This window comes from Sarcophilus harrisii, chromosome 2 (genome assembly GCF_902635505.1).
Source record: "Sarcophilus harrisii chromosome 2, mSarHar1.11, whole genome shotgun sequence".
Taxonomy (NCBI): domain Eukaryota; kingdom Metazoa; phylum Chordata; class Mammalia; order Dasyuromorphia; family Dasyuridae; genus Sarcophilus; species Sarcophilus harrisii.
In genome coordinates, this window is record NC_045427.1 from 491,507,657 (window position 1) to 491,525,233 (window position 17,577).

The 17,577-nt window shown below is 37.5% G+C and overlaps 1 protein-coding gene across 1 annotated transcript; it reads right to left on the reverse strand.

The window, feature by feature from the left end:
• Positions 1-11,238: 11,238 nt before the first annotated feature.
• Positions 11,239-15,310, reverse strand: LOC105749804 (late lactation protein B-like). The gene is made up of 6 exons (XM_031954978.1): positions 15,143-15,310; positions 14,349-14,473; positions 13,635-13,705; positions 12,268-12,387; positions 11,494-11,595; positions 11,239-11,266 (listed from the first exon to the last, which is right to left on the reverse strand). The coding sequence occupies exons 1-6, from the start codon at positions 15,224-15,226 to the stop codon at positions 11,241-11,243; spliced, it is 528 nt and encodes a 175-aa protein (XP_031810838.1). The 5' UTR covers positions 15,227-15,310; the 3' UTR covers positions 11,239-11,240.
• Between the last annotated feature and the right edge of the window lie 2,267 nt (positions 15,311-17,577).

Here is a 17,577-nt window from a genome sequence, read left to right on the forward strand (position 1 = left end):
GTGCTCACGAGTCAGTCAGTTACTTTTTTCATACCGGTGGATCCGTGTCCTAGTGTGCATGAGTCAGGGAGTCACTTTGGTTCATACCAGTGTGTTAGAATCCTAGTGTTAATTCAGTGGAATTGATAGAATGCTTATTGGTTCACACATTACAGCAAATCCTTACAAGGTGTTAAGTCACTAGTATTGATAGAAATAATGCTTGAGTTTACACCTTTGAGAATTCACACATTGGCTCACACATTGGAGTTCACAAGTACAGGAGATACACAGTTAACTTTGTAACTTTGTGAATTCACACCTCCCATAATCCTACTCTTAGAGGAGGAATCAACCTTTGAGTTCACACCTCTAAAAGAGCATAAAAAGGAGCTGAGTTAGTGAAGTAAGTCAGTTCAGAAGAACCCAGGAGTCAGAGTTGAGCTAGAGCCAGAAGACACTTCTTGACAGAGTGAGAGTTCAGTTTGGGAGATTGAGAAGCTAATCTGCAGTAGGGCAGAACCAAGATTCAGAGAGAGGCTGAAGCTAGCAACAAGAGTTCTCAGAACCAAAGAAAGCTAACTGGGCTATTTTGGAAGAAACAATAAAGAACTACTTTAACACCTGGTTGCATTTGAGGTGATTATTGATCTGAACTGAAACTAAGGCTGCCTCCAGAAAACCTCCCCAAGAAACTTACTCGCAGAGAACCATTACATTATAAAAAAGAAGAGACCACCACACCGGTGGATCCATGGCCTAATGTACACGAGTCAGTCAGTCACTTTGGTTCATACAGGTGAAATCGTGGCCTAATGTTCACAAGTCAGTCAGTCACTTTGATTCATACAGGTGGATCCACAGCCTAGTATGCATGACTCAATGAATGTGCATGAGTCAGTCAGTCACTTTGGTTCATACAGGTGAATGCATAGCCTAGTGTGTATAAGTCAAGGAGACACTTTGATTCATACAGGTGAAACCGTGGCCTTGTTTTCATGAGTCAGTTAGTCACTTTGGTTTATTCATGTGAATCCATGGCCTAGTGTTCATGAATCAGGCAGTTACTTTGGTTCATACCGGTGGATGTTTGGCCTAGTTCTCACCAGTAAGGCAATCACTTTGGTTCATACCGGTTGATCTGTGGCCTAGTGTTCATGAGTCAATCAGTCACTTTGTTTCATACAGTTGGATGCTAGGCCTAGTGGTCATGAGTCAGTCAGTCACTTTGGTTCATACAAGTGAATCCGTAGCCAGAGATTCATGGAAGTCAAGACATCTGGACCATCAAGCCATGGAAAGGAAGACATCTGGAATGACACAATGCCAGAAATGATCTAGACCACAAAGCCACAGAAGGTGAGACATCTTGAACACCAAGACATTGGAAATGATCTAGACCACGAGGCCACAAAGGCGAGTCATGTGGACCACCAGGCCACAAAAGGCAAGACATCAGGTTCACCAAGCATGGAAAGCATAACACCAAGACATAAGAAATTATCTAGACCACAAGGCCATGGAAGATGAGACACTTGGATGACCAACACACAAGAAATGATCTAGACCAGCAGGCCACTGAAGACAAGACATCTGGAGCACCAGGCCATGGAAGTCAAGACATCTGGACCACCAAGACATGGGAAATGATTGAGACCATGTAGACATGGAAGACAAGACATCTGGACCACCCGGCCACAGGAGGCAAGACATTTGGAAAACCAAGACACAAGAAATTATCTAGACTACGAGGTCACGGAAGACAAGACACCTGGATGACAAGACACAAGAAATGATCTAGACCAGCAGGCCACAGATGATGAGACACCTGGACCACCAAAATGCGGGAAATGATGTAGACCTCAAGGCCACAGAAGGCAAGATATTCTTGACTACCAGGCCACAGAAGGCAAGACATCTGGAACACCAAGACACGGAAATGATGTAGACCAACACATTATAAGTTTGTCTTCCTTTGATAATAAGTGTCTCCAGGTCTTCATAAAATTTATCTTTGACCTCATCAGGGTTCGTTATGGTAGGAGCATAGACACTGATGATGGTAGCATGGCATTTTCCTGCAAGTGGCAATCACATTTTCATGAATGTCATTCACTCCTTTAGAAGGCATGTGAACTTATTTATTATATCAGTTTTGATTGCAAAACCTACAGCAGCTTCATGATGTTCCCTTTCACTGCAGCCACTCCGGAAAAGTGTATATCCAGATCATACTTAAATAAGCTAGCCTTCATTTGCCAGCCTTTTTTCAACCAGGATTGCTATTTGGCTGTGCTACCTGTTGAGTTCTCTGGCAACAAGAGCTGTTCTTTCAGATCTACTGGATTACGTGTTGTCTCTAAGTATGCACATATTCCACATACCATTAGTTAACATAATCTACTTTTCAGAAATTTTTGTACATTTTATACATTAAAAAGTATGAAACCTAAAAAAATGGTAGCCCATTTTTATACTTGTTAAATTATTAAGAAATGCATAAAAACCATATTAAGCGTTAATAGTATGCTTAGCCTCAGATTGCTGCTCATCCTGTGTCCCAGGTTTCTGTGGAGTCAGGGCTGATAAGATATAGTGTAGCTAGAAGGTAATCTTGATAGGTCTCAACTGGAGGACACAGACTTTGATCAATGTGGAATGTGGGTGAAGAGGTAAAAGCAGACCAGCCCTCTTCTGTCTGTATCTCTTACTACACCAGAAGATATACTATAAATATGGTACTTTACCTTGAAAAAGACCCAAAGTTAGCTTCTAGAAGTGAGCATCAGAAGGGCTGAAGAATGGGACTCATTGTGAAGTGGGACAATTTCTGTACTGTCTTGCTATTTTTCTCAGGAAAAAAATAGCAATATGCAAATGCAAATTTCTAATTATGATAAAATCCCCTAATCTATCAACCATGTCAAAATAAATATGCATTTTCAAAATAAGCATTATATCAGACTTAACTATAATTACTTGAGGATTTTTAATATAGAAATATTTCAAATACTTCTCTTTTAATGAATATTCATTTTTTTCATTGACTATTATGCCTGGATTTGCAGTTTGGCACTTTGGATTGTATCCTGAGCTTCTTTGCTCCTGGTACTACATAATTCCAATTTTTTTGTGGTTTCTTTTTGGATGCAGAATCTTTTTTTTTTTTAATTTCCAGAATCTCTACTGGCAAAGTAGGGTTCTTGTGTTGAGCAGGTGACTTCTGTGTGTCAAGTTCAAGAACTAGGGGCCTTGGCCATAGGAAAATATGAAGGAAAAGAGGGGTGTGATAATATTGGGCCTGGAGGTCTTCAAACCACCATGACAGTATCTCCTTAAGGGAAGCTGTAGCTTACAAAAATCTATGCGTGGAAACCATTGTTATAAGATTAGGGCTGATAGTCTTAATTCTCACTTCTATAAACTAATTTCAAGTCTTTCTCAGGGTACTGTATTAATGGTATATATTCTGGTGCAGTGTAACCTGAGGGTTGAAGAGGGTTAATCTACCCCTCTGTTTTGAGATAGTCCTTTAGAATAAGGGAGTCCATCCTGAGAGGGCATAGGATTCTGATCTTGCTTTCTACAACTGGGCTTTCAGTACCATATTTCCCCAGTGTAGATGAAATAGTCAATACACATATCTAATTTATGTGTAAGGAAATGTCCATGGGCCAGTGTGAGACTTTGGGAAAAATAATCTCTTAATAAGTTTAAGTGTTGAATAACAATGGGAGTCATTTCAATGCAAAACTTTATTGCAAGCAATGAAGAAAAGGAGAAAGGGCAAAGACAAAAAGGGGACCTAAAACACAATTCAGATATACACACTAACATACAGTTTAACTCACATAAGGTCAGTGCTATGTTGAGAAACATAAAGAGATGGGGCCACTCAACAAAAATGGAGTGCTCCAGTGAAAAAGGGTATCCCTACTAGAGGGGAGAGTATACCCCAAAGTATACTATTGAAAGGAAAATTCTGATACTATAATTTTGGGTAGTCTCCCTGGATCTGGATGAATTGGGTATCATAGGTAAAGGTAAAATATTTTTAGAGAAGTGGTTATGAACAGGAAGAAAAACAAGTTGATAGATAAAATATTATTTGAGGGATACAGTTGTATTAATCTTCAAAATATGACAACAATGGAAGATCATAGATTGCTTAGAAGACAAGTGAAAAACCTTGAACATCATAATGCTGGATATAATATGAGAAATCTGTTCAGAAGTTCTGAAATAATGCCTAATCAAAAATAAATAAATAAATATGTGGATTCTTTAATAAACACTTTATTTTATTTAGTGATTTTTGATAGTCTCTGCACAATCTGTCTTTAAGATCAGTAAAATTTGCTTGTATAAAATTATGTATTCTTTTTAATGTTGTCCCTTTTTTGCTTTTCTTCTTCTATATTGTCCTTCCTTTCTGTGTATTTGTATTCCATTCAGTTGTTTTGATTTTTGTTTCTTGGAAGAAACTCATCACTGTGGATTTGTCTACTCAGTCAATTAATTCTGCTGTGCAAGCTTATTCTAATGTTATTCTTATTTCTCTTTGAAAATATCAGGAACATTTTGCTATAGTTCTTTGCTTTCTTGGAAATCCACAGGGTCTTCTACTTCACAGGATGTTCGCCAGATGGCTCTAGTATCTAGAGTTGATTATCTGAAGGCCATATTCCCTGCTGTTGTTATTATCTGCCCTGTCGGTTTGTTTGCTTATATTCAATGTCTTCAATTAAGTTATGTTCTATCTGATATTTTTGGTAATTCAGTGTCTAAGGTTTCCTTTCTGTTTTTGATAGCAGATTACCTTCCACAGGTCCCAACATCAAATCTCTCTCTATCTCTTCTTTCATTGGGGAATTCATTTTTCACCAATCTCACTCCCTTCCCTAGATTTCTCTGGAGACTGAAAAAATGATCCCAGCTTGTGACCAGCAGCCCCCTCCTCCCCATGCACTCTCATTCATACTTGTACACCCAGACACCCTTCCCTAGTTATCTCTGTTCTTTGGTTTCTAGTTGCAAGCTGGTGCAGCTCTCCATCCTGGTTCCCCCAGCACAACATGCTTCAACTTTTGCTATACCTCTACCTCCTCCCATTCTAAGGTTTGGGGGCTTAGAGTTGAGTTCTATTATGTGTTGCTGGGAATGAGGGCATGAGGGCAGGAGAGGATGTGTTGCCAGACTACAGCAAAAGGAGGAAAATTGCTAAACGGATCCCACAGCAAAAGCCTGTGACTCCTGTTATGTGGTCCTGCCAGAGTATGTGGTATGATAGGGGAGGGGGTTCTGAATAAGTTATTATTCTGTTGAGTATTAGAGATCAGGCTTCCCTGTTATTAATTCACCATTACCTCATTGAGTTCTTTGTGTCTTGAAATACAGAGACATCTGCAATTACTTTTCCTGGTGTTCTTAATTCTTATTTGAGAGAATTTTGAGAGTATATAAGGATCAGAGAAAAGATGCAGCTTTCTATTTGTTGATCACAACATGACCTCAAAATTTATCCTATTCAGGATGAGATCTGCCTGGCTTCTGAGGTCCCTTCACGTCTAAGAGTAGATTATCCACAGACTGAGTTCCAAACTCTAGTCTGATGCCCATTATCTGGACCCAAGATACATTTTTGTTTTGTTTCTTGTATCTCCTCTACATGTAGCCAATATATCCCTCTATGAACTTTCTTCTCCACCTATGGAGAACCATGACTCCTGATTATCCCCTGAATATATCTGGCATATTACCCCCTTCTTACTTTTGCTCATAGTATAACTTCTTTTTATTTTCTACCCACCTAACTTTCCCCTCTCTTTAAGATTCATTTCTAATCTCATCCTAGTAAAGATTTCCCTTGCAAGGAAGTACTTTTTGATTCTTTGTATTTGTGTCCCCCAGCACCTAGCACAGAGTCAGACATATAGAAAGTATTTAACAAAGGATTGATTATACATCTCTACCAAATCACAATGTCATGTCTTCTCAGCGCACAGTGACCACTTCTGGATGTGTCACTCATTTGGCATTTGCTTTTTGTCTCCTTGCCTGTAAGGACTATGATCCTCTGTAAAGGAAATACTCAGGTATCTCTGCCCTAGTTTTATGTCCCCAAAGGTTCAGAAGCCTGAGTTCATAATAGAATATCAGGAAATGCATATGGAATTGAAATGAACTCTATCAGCCTGAAATAAACAGAATTGAATGTGACTTTGTGATTCAGGGTGTGACAGGGATCAAATCAGAAAAATTTTATTTTGAGAGGCTACTAAAAGCTCCTAAAAGTTTGTATTCCCTTCCAATTTATTCTCTTTTAATTCTCTGTTCCTCAGTACCATGATGCTGGGGATAATTCTTTGTAAGTCCCTCAATTAGCTAAACCATTTTGTGGTGGTGATAGTGAGTTGCTTTGTTGTTCGGTCATTTCAGTCATATCTGATTCTTCATTACCTCATTTGGGGTTTCTTACTAAAATATTAGAGTGTTTGCCATTGCTTTCTCCAGCTCATTTTACAGATGTGAAAACAAAGGAAACGGTGACACAACCAGTAAATGTCTAAAGGAAATTTGAACTAAGGAGATGACTTTCCTGACTCTAGGCCCAGCACTCTCTCATTGCTCCACATAGCTGCAGTCAATTAAAATCCTAAGTTGTTTCTGTGGAATAAATTTACTTTTGCTCTACTTGGACTTCCATGTTTCCAACATGATCTCCCTCATCCATCCAGGCTGGTTACATTAATGTTTCCCAAATAGATCATATATATTCTAACCTTTCTGGTTTGTTATATTTGTTGTCCCACCTTCTTAAAATGCCTGCACTCAACTTCCCTACTATGCCATTGGACTTTAATTGGCAAGAGGTCCCAGTGCTAGGATTATGATGAGACAGGAGTAACATAATCAGATCCTTTTTGTGAGGGAGGCCAATGTTCAGACACAGAAAAGTCAAGGAAAAATTATAGGTATTAATAGAGATAGAAAGGTCAGTTTCAGAACCTGATAACTAACTCAAGGGACAAGAAATCTTGCAGAAGATCAGAATTAGGAACCCAGTCAAAGAATCTGTTCCACAAAATTTGGAAACCATGAGGTCCTGGCATGCTGTGGATAATGGCAAGTATATTGGAATAATTATGAAGAGAACTATATGGAAGAATATAATGTTTACTAGAATTATTAAGTCTAGGGCTTTTCCTATAGTCTCATTATATTGGAGACCGTGTCTGTGTGTGTGTGTGTGTGTGTGTGTGTGTGTGACCAAATACATCAATCAGTGAACCAGGGTTCTTGCTGTAAAAGGCTGTAAGTGACAAATACAGCATTTTACATTTTATCCTGAGATAAAGATGCATCTCCCCAGTTTTCCTGAGTAAGGGAAGATAACACAATCAGACAGCATCTTTTAAAAAATCCTTTGACAACTGAGTGAAAACTGAATTAGAGTTGGGAGAGAATTGAGAATTGAGAGATGAGTGAGAAGGATATTAAAAAGACCAAGTGAGAAATATTTAGAGCTGAGCCCTGGAGTTAGGAAGACCTGAATTTAAATATGATATTTACTAGGGAAGTGGTCTTTGGAAGTAGTAAACTCTGTCTGCCTCAGTTTCTTCAATGCAAATGGAGATGAATATAGCATTGATTTCATGGAATTGTTGTGAGAATCAAATGAGGTAAAATTTGTACAGCACCAGTACAATTGCTGGCACAAAGGAACACATAATAAATGCAGATTTCCCCAGGGAGACTACTAGTTGTTGGTTGTAAATGGAGGAAGAGAGCATATGTGAAAAAATGCTTTGAAGGTTGAAACAAGATTTGACCAAAGATTAGAGATAAAGTGTGAGTAAAAGGAAAAAGTCAAGAATAAAACTGAGGTTGCCAACTTCAGGCAGTGCAGTAGATAGAGTTCTAGATTTGGAGTGATGAAGATGCAAGTTCAAATACAATCACAGACATTTACTGTATAATCTTGGAGTCATGTGTAAGTCACTATCTGCCTCAGTTTTATCAATTGTAAAATGGGAGAAATAACTGCACCTACCTCTCAGAATTGGTAAGAAGATCAAAGATATTATTGCAAAAGCATTTAGCAAAATTACTATTTTCTATTGTAAATCCTAATTTCTTTCCTTCCTTCCTAGGAATATAAAATCAAAACCATGGGTTCCCAACACTTTGTGGAACAAATCCTTTGACTGGATTCATAATTCCTGATCTCTCAGTTTGATTTCTTGTCCTCTGAGCTATCAGAATCCAAAACTGATCTTCCTGCATCTGTTAATATTTGCATTTTTCTCCTGACTATTCTATGTCTGAACATAGGCATACCTTGTAGAGAGTCAGAACTCTGGAGAAGTATCCTTGAAACAAGGTGTGGACTTGGTGGAATTGATGAGATGATGGTTCTCTAGTTCACATATATACTTAGCACTTAGTATGGTGATGTAATGGTTCTCTAGTTCACACATAATCAGTATGCTGTAAAAAGTAATTACAATAAGAAGTAATTGTAACAATAAGGGTTAAGAAGGACTGGAAGATACATTCCATCTTTGACCAGCCACATAACTCTCCTGCCTTCATCACTTCTCCACTAAGATCAAGGACTCGGGCTGATCCAGAGGACTTCAAGAAAGCTAGCCCAAACATTACACTACCTCACAAAAAGTATCAGCCTATGTGACTCTATTACTAAAGAGCAGCAAGGAAATTCAGAAAGACAAGGGTTTGTGGGCAAAGATAATCAGCTCAGTTTTGAATTTGAAGAGTTTAAAATGCTTCAGGACAACCAGCTGATATTTCTAAAAGTTTGTTGATGATTAATGACTAGAATTTTGGGGAAGGTTTGTACATATAGACCTGAGAATAATTGGTATACAGATAATTATCTCCATAGAAGCTGATGAAATCTCCAACCAAATGCACAGAAAAAGAGGAGGAGAAAAAGAGGATAGAGAGTCTCCTTCCCAGAACATTCATTTAAGGAGGGCATCCAATCAACCACCCCTTCATTTCCCAGCTAATTATACTCTTCTGAACTTCATCATGTCCCCAGGAACTTCATCTCCCTGCAGGGTCACATTAATCCTGAAACTCACACCTCACCAGGACTGTCCTGCCACCAGAACTTCCTTCCTTCTTCAAATTAGAGGTGAAGGATAGAAGAAAAAAGCTCCTTTCAGAGCCTCCATTTAAAGAAGGTGATCAAGCTAGCCATCCCTTCATTGTTAACCTGTCTACCTCCTCTAGATTCCAACTTGCCTCCACTTTGGAGGATAGTCACCTCCCTTTAACTTCTTTTTATCTATTATCTTCTACCATTAGTTGTGAGTAATGAGCACCTGTTGTTATCTTTCTTTGTATCCTCAGTGTTTAGCACAGTGCCTAACCATGTAAGCACTTAATAAAGTTATTGCCTGACTGACAAAGCCTTTGGAGTTATTTGAGTTTTAGTGGAAATGACATGGATAAAGATGCAACCAAGGATACTGAAAAAGAGTAGTCAAATAGGCAGGAGGAGAATCAACAGAGAACAGTGTCATGAAAAGTTTAAAAGAAGAAAGAATACGGGAAGAGAAAGTGATCAACATTGCCAACAGTTGCAGAGAAGCCAAAAAGGATAAGGATGAAAAAGTGTCATTAGACGTGGCCATTGAAAGATCACTGACAACTTTGAAGAGAGTCGTTTCAATTGGATGATAAGTTTGGGAGCCATAGTACTGAGGATTTAGAATAAAATGAAAGATGATGTAAATATAATTATCAGAGACAATTTTTTAAAAGGTACTTTTTAGTTAGGAGTTTGTAATAGAGCAGGATTGCACCCAAAACAAGCAACAGAATAATTTCCCAGAGTAAATGGCAGAAAATGCACTCTCAAATCAAACTTGGAGGAAAATTCAGTTGAGAATGAAGAAACCATGGTCACTATCCAATGGAAGGGGAATTAGAAGGAAACATTGAGACATTATGAGGAGCCTTCCTGGGGGGTGGAAAGCAGGGAGTATAGGAGGAAATACACATTCTGGTAGCTTACTATTTTGAAAATCAATGCTTACAAATGCACTGTAAAATTTAGCTCATCCTCTACTGGTAAGAATTCAAATATTCAATTTTGGTGTTTAGAAACACAAATAGAATTGCTCTATTTATAACCTTTTTGACTGTCCAATTTTTATTTTTCACCCAGCTGTTCTGAATTACATAGAACTTGATGAACATCACTTAGAACTCTCAGAATCAACCTTCGGATAAGTCAGGTTTATCTTTCTGATCTAAGCTGAGGTACAAGATGAATTGAAATTCTAGTTGTACCACTTCTTCTTCATTTGTCTATCTGCAAAGAGTGACTTGGTCTATTGTATTCAATTTAGTCTTAGATGAAATTAATCAGGAGTGTGAATAGAATCAGATTATATGGGTTTGCATCTAGGAATAGATGAATGGGATTTCTATTCCAATTGCTAGATGCCATAGAGTTTGTTCAATCTAGAATAGACTCTAAGTGTTGAACTAGTTTAGTGCAATGATCTAGAGATTGATAAGCGATTAATAGAATTTATGGCTACAGTCCTATTAGAACATAAGGTTTCTAGAAAGGCTTTGAAATCTAGGTTTCATGGCAATCTAAGGATGTAAATGTAGCTTTCTAGTTTTATTACTTTTTAAATGTCATTCATCCTAATTATTTGAAATTTACTAAATAGAAGTAGCCAGACCAAGGACACAATTTGTAATTGTTTCAGATCTAATTATTGCTGAAGCATGTTAAGTTAAAGAATCACATATTAGATATGTTCTGGGATGGCTTGAGAAATCAGATAAAGGATTGTTGATCATTCTGGAAAAAATGGCACTTTGCTGATATCAAAGCTCCTGAAGATGGTTAGCAATTTGTATGTCTGAAAAATTAGGATAAGAATACAGTCTAGTGAGAATTACATAAGTAAATGAAATGGTGAATTTCATGGAGTGGTACAGACAATTAGGGTACAAAGGTAAGTCAAAAAGCATTGCTATTACTGCCTTTTCAAGGAAAACTGAATTTTACTTTATCATAGCTTTTTTTTATTTTGATATTCTTTTAATTAGTCCGCTTCTGTCTTTGCCTCAAGATCTAGGTGTAATGTGACTAATTCCACTAGACTTCTCATGTCTTATTTCTGAACACAAATTTGGTCTAATTCAGTAATTGTTTGATCTAGGTTATTCTGGAACATGCTCTTAGAAGACTTTAAGGATCACCTACCTTAATCATGTTCTGGGACACAGGCGTCTGTAGAAACAAAGACATGTGTGAATGCATTTCTTTCCCAAAAGCACTTGCTACTACAGCTCCCCAGCTGAACAATGTTTTAAGCAATTAGATATGGTCTGCTAAGAAGTTAGGATAGAACAGCTGCTAAGGTGAGGAAATAACTAGAATGCAAGGGGAAGGGAGTGGGTACGGAACAGAAGATTGAGGGAAAAGGGAGGATAGAGTCAAAACTCCATTGCTGTTACCTTCTTGCTCAGGGAAAATGATTTTACTTTCATCACAGCTTCTCTCTTTTGTGAACTTCTGATAGTCTTCCATAGCTTTAGGGTCCACTTCTGTGTTTGGACCTACAGGGAGAGACCAGGCTAAATAAATTATAGTTCTCACTAGACCCTTCTCTGTTCCTTATTTCTGCAAGAGACACCTTTTATTGTGAAAGTCTATGGTTTAATAAGTTGAATTGACAGCATAAAGAAAGAACAGAAGAGAATTTAGGGGAAGGGTAAACATTTTTTAATATTCTGCCAACTAATTCCCTACCTCCAATACTCCCCATCATCATCTTTATGGCAAATGCCTATATAAATCTCTCACACTTGCATTTTTAAAAAGGTCCTAATGCTCTAAAATTTCCAGAAAAGTGGTGACAAAAAGGATAAGGAATGAAAGCACTTATGCATGTTTGCCTTCTCCCTCCTTCTCCTACTTTGTTCAAATCAGGATTTCCCTCATATTGTCTCATTAAAGACAAATTGAGTCAGTAGCTGCAACTAGGAAATTTGTTATTTAATAAGACTTATGTTACCTTCAACATGCAGCAGACAAAATCTTTGAAATAATTCATGGAATCCCCTAGCCTCTTTTCTGGATTTTGATTTGTTTCAAATTCAAAATGGAGGAGAAGGGAGAAATTCTCCCCACCCCCTCTTTGGAGGAATCAACATGGGCAGGTTCCAGTAGCTGCCCCATATTTTGATATTGTTCTCTTGTTGGGATGCACAGAATTACGTGGTACTTACCCAAAAGTTTAATCATGTTGAACCGTTCCCCATGGAAGTGGCCTTCACACTCAAAAATCCAATTATTTGGCACGGAGGTCTGGGTTACACGCACTTTGTGTATATGCTGGAAGTTCCCCTCTGTGGAGAAGCAGTGGGAAATATAGTTTCAGCGTTCTTAATCTTCTTAGAAAATACCTTTTGGGAAGAGACTGAGGCAAGCTTTAGATTTAATGTTTTTCTAAGTAGCCAGCTTCCAAGGATCACAAAAGAGAGTTGTTAGGACAGGTTCCCCTTCAACCATATATAGCATTTTGTTTTCCAACTTGCCATTGAAATTATCATGTAATATTGTCTGTTATAAGACCACAGGATACAATGACTTTGAATTTTCAAGAACCTTAAAAACATTTAATCTAATTCCTCATGTTTAAGATAAGGAAGCAGACATTCAATAAGGTTAATTAATTGAGTCAGAGATAAAGTAATAGATAGAGACCTAACCTTGGTTAGATCTGAGTTCAAAACCTTGCTCTCACTCTGAGCAATTCATTTAACCTCTCAGGGACCCAGGTAACTCTCTAAGATTCTGCTGATCTTCATTGATTCAGAGAGTTCACTCACTGAAAATTCCTGATGCCAGTTAAATCATAGGTCAGATCCAATCTGCTTGTGCCTTAAACAGGAGTGAAGTCTTATTTGAATTTTGCCCCTTATTCATTGAACAACACGATTCTGTGAATATTAAAGTTAACTAATACATTTGAATGAGGGCAATGTCTGGTCTTTAGGACATGCTTCATGATCTACTCTGTTCAGTATATAAATAGATTCTTCCATCTTCACCATCAACAGAATTCTGAGACAGTTTAATTTTATTCTTGGCATCTCTTCCACCTCCTAATTCCACAGTCCCAGACACCCATCTCTGCTGTGGTACCCCACCCTTACCCATCCCTCTAAGAGGCACTCCTCATGTTCTTGGTATCAGCATGTTAATGTGCCCTTTTGTCTCCTGTATGTCCTAATTACACATGGGAATCCTTAGAATAGCCTCCATGAGACAATGTCTTTACTTAAAGAACATCTAGTGGTAAATATTTCAGAGCCAGGGATAGAGGCTAAGGATGTGTTCTTATGGTTTCCCAATGCAAAAGATAAGGGTAGCTGCCTAGCCTGTTTTTGCCACCCTGAGCTAAGTTGGGCCCAGGGATATGGTCAATCATGTCTACAGGAAGACAGACTAATTCAGTCCATGTCATGGGAAAAGCTGCCCAATTGCTGTCAAGCAGACTCAGACTTTGAACATTAGGGCTACAGTTCAAATCATCTCTGAGACCTGTGATTCCTTAATACAGTCCCTTTAATGTGGCATTGGGGTTACTTACGTATGATGTATTCATTGGCATGTTCTGTTTTCTCCAATATCACTTTAATTTCTTTGCACTTGTCATTCTCCCTGAGAAACAGAACATATAGGGATAGTTTTGCTGGAGATAAGAAGTAATGTCATCAAAATTTTTGAAAGGTGGCTTCACTTCCTTGCTCCTGATCCAGTTCTCAATTGAGGAAAATACAGCACAAGCAGATCAATACACAAACCTGTACTCGATTTCCACTCATAAATAATTGTATGATTTCCCATCCATCTTTTGACCATCAGATATTCTGGAGGTCAAGCGAAACATCTGGGAATCTTAGAATACCATGATCTCTAAGGAATAAAAATCACAGGTAACTCTAAGGGAAATGATGAAAGACGCATGGAATGAGTAGGCTGAAATGTAAAACCTACGATGATAACTGGTGTGATAAAGGGACTGACAGAAGAAATGAGGGAAATTAGAGGAAGCCTGAGACCGTGAGGGAACTGGCAGTTAGACAATTACTCAGAAAGTCAACTAATGGTTGCTAAGGAAACATTTCACCCATTGGTGGCAAAAATAAGCCTAATCTTCATATTGATAGGTGAAAACATAACTACTAAGTGATCAAGTTAGGTGAGCAGAGAATATAGAATTATTAGCTCTAGTTGTGGTCCTTAAACAGAGGTTATAAAAGAATAAACAAGCTGATAGAGCTGTTTTATACAGGCTACTTACTTCATGGTAAATTTGACCTCCACATTACCGTTATCAAGTTGGGTGATGGTAATGGGTGGGAAGGTCTCATGATTCTCCCCAGGAATTTCCTTGTTTGCCACAACAGCATTTAGATGGTATACGCCCTAGAGAAAATCATAATTCATTGCCAGGGCTTGAGGAAGGAAAAATGAAGGAGAGAGGTCTCTCCCTTCCACAAATTTTCTTTGTGTATAGAAGCATTTATTATACTCAGTCCCTTCTTTGACCATAACCCTAACATAAACAAAAATTGCCCTAGCCTCTACATCAGGCATCATAATGGAGCTGGTAGAGTAATGAGCAAATGAGAAGTTGTCAGGAAGAGATCAATGGCTTTAACCAAACATCCAAACCTATAATAAAGTTACCCCAGTGTTCCATGACACAATTTGAAGCAGAGATTTGGCTTTGAACCCACAAACTAAATCCCTAGAGATAGTGACTTTGAATCCTTTGATATCTAATTCCACTTTGGAATATGACTTGTTTGGAATGTTTGTTTGGGGACAAAATTATCTGGATTGTATCCCTTTCCAGTTCCAGCAAAAGACGAATAAAATCCTTGCTTTGATATCTACTTTCTACACATACTCAATTTAATATTGTCTAGTTAAGTCCATGGCTCTAAAGTCACTGCCCCTTGTAGAATGGGGTCTCAAGAGCTCCACATCCTCCTAGAAGAACCCTAGAAGAAGGTTATAATTTTGAAACGATAGCCTCTTTCTTGCATACATGCCCCCTCCAATCCATAAGATGTCCCAATGCAATCTTACCCCCAATTCTCTAGAAGAGTTTGATTCTTCAGCATGGAGGATGGAGAACAGACTTAGTGCTATGGTTAGAAAAAGGACCTTCATCTTGACAGACTTTTCACAGGGCCTTTCCTTCAATCATCCAGTGAAGCTGGTTAGAATGTGTATTCCTCTCCTGAAATCTGTCTCTCTATATATCTTGAGATCAGTGTGACACTGAAAACTGATCTCTTTTTTACACAATGCTTGTCATACAATGGGGCAATGGGGGCATAGGGAGAAGTTAAATAGCATATTATTATTTTTGGAACCATCACACCTTTCTGATTTGTCAGTGACTATTCATTAAAATCCATCCAAAGAATCAACAAAACCTATTTTTTGAGCATCTTCATCCTCCATGAGTTTTAATAATTGAAGTGTTTCTCTTGAATAGGTCGAGAGAATATAATAAAGACAATACTACCTAAACTAATCTATTTATTTAGTGCTATACCAATCAAACTCCCAAGAAACTATTTTACTGACCTAGAAAAAATAACAACAAAATTCATCTGGAAGAACAAAAGGTCAAGAATTTCAAGGGAACTAATGAAAAATAGTCAAATGAAGGTGGCCTAGCCGTAGCAGATCTAAAACCATATTATAAAGCAGCAGTCACTAAAACCATTTGGTACTGGCTAAGAAATAGAACTAGTTGATCAGTGGAATAGGTTAAGTTCACAGAACAAAATAGTCAATAACTATAGCAATCTAGTATTTGACAAACCCAAAAACCCCAGTTTTTGGGATAAGAATTCATTATTTGACAAAAACTGCTGGGAAAACTGGAAATTAGTATGGCAGAAACTAGGCATTGACCTACATTTAACACCATACACCAAGATAAGATCAAAATGGGTTCATGATTTAGGCATAAAGAATGAGATTATAAATTAATTAGGGGAACATAAGATAGTTTACCTCTCAGAACTATGGAGGAGGAAGGAATTTGTGACCAAAAAACTAGAGACCATTATTGATCACAAAATAGAAATTTTTTATTATATTAAGTTAAAAGGTGTTTTTTTTTTTACAAACAAAACTAATGCAGACAAGATTAGAAGGGAAGCAATAAACTGGGAAAACATTTTTACAGTCAAAGGTTCTGATAAAGGCCTCATTTCCAAAATATATAGAGAATTGACTCAAATTTATAAGAAATCAAATCATTCTCCAGTTGATAAATGGTCAAAGGATATAAACAGACAATTTTCAGATGACAAAATTGAAACTATTTCTAGCCATGTGAAAAGATTCTCCAAGTCATTATTAATCAAAGAAATGCAAATTAAGACAACTCTGAGATACCACTATACCCCTCTCAGATTGGCTAAGATGACAGGAAAAGATAATCATGAATATTGAGAGGATGTGGGAAAACAGGGACACTGATACGTTGTTGGTGAAATTGTGAATGCATCCAACCATTCTGGAGAGCAATTTGGAACTATGCTCAAAAAGTTATCAAATTGTGCATACCCTTTGATCCAACAGTGTTACTACTGAGATTATATCCCAAAGAGATCATAAAGAAGGGAAAAGGACCCATATGTGCAAAAATGTTTGTGGTAGCCCTTTTTATAGTGTCTAGAAACTTGAAATTGAATGGCTGCCCATTGATTGGAGAATAGCTGAATAAATTGTGGTATATGAATTTTATGGAAAATTATTGTTCTGTAAGAAATGACCAGCAGGATGATTTCAGAAAGGCTTGGAGAAACTTACATGAACTGATGCTAAGTGAAATGAGCAGAACCAGGAGATCATTATATACTTCAACAACAATACTATATGATCATCAATTCTGATGGACGTGACTCTCTTCAACAATGAGATTCAACAATGGATCAACAATCCAAACCAGTTCCAAGTGTTCAGTAATGAAGAAAATCAACTACACCCAGAGAGAGAATTATGGGAAATGAATGTGGACCACAACATAACATTTCCACTCTTTCTGTTATTGTTTGCTTGCATTTTTGTTTTCCTTCTCAGGTTTTTTACCTTCTTTTTAGATCTGATTTTTCTTGTACAGCAAGATAATTGTATAAATGTGTATACATATATTGTATTTAACATATACCTTAATATATTTAACATGTATTAGACTACCTGCCATCTAGGGGAGAGAGCGGAGGGGAAGGAGGGGAAAAGTTAGAAGAGAAGGTTTTGCAAGAGTCAGTATTGAAAAATTGCCCATGCATATGTTTTATAAATAGAAAGCGAAAATAAAAAAATTTAAATAATTGAATCACTTTTGATGGAAAGAAGATTATCATCAAAAAAGGAAGTTGTCAAGCATACTTTACTTAAAATAACAAAAAAAAACTGTGACTTCATTCAAATGCTACCTAACTTCCACTCACACCTCCTCACTTTTCTGACATATTTTGTGATGTTTTTCAGGTACATTG

Coding starts and splice junctions, on each gene's coding strand:
- LOC105749804 (XM_031954978.1), bottom strand. CDS start 15,226: ATGAAGGTCCTTTTTCTAACCATAGCACTAAGTCTGTTCTCCATCCTC. Junction 13,706..14,348: donor GAGGTCAAATTTACCATGAA/GTAAGTAGCCTG, acceptor TCTGTTTCTCAG/GGAGAATGACAAGTGCAAAG. Junction 11,596..12,267: donor CAACATGATTAAACTTTTGG/GTAAGTACCACG, acceptor CTCTCCCTGTAG/GTCCAAACACAGAAGTGGAC.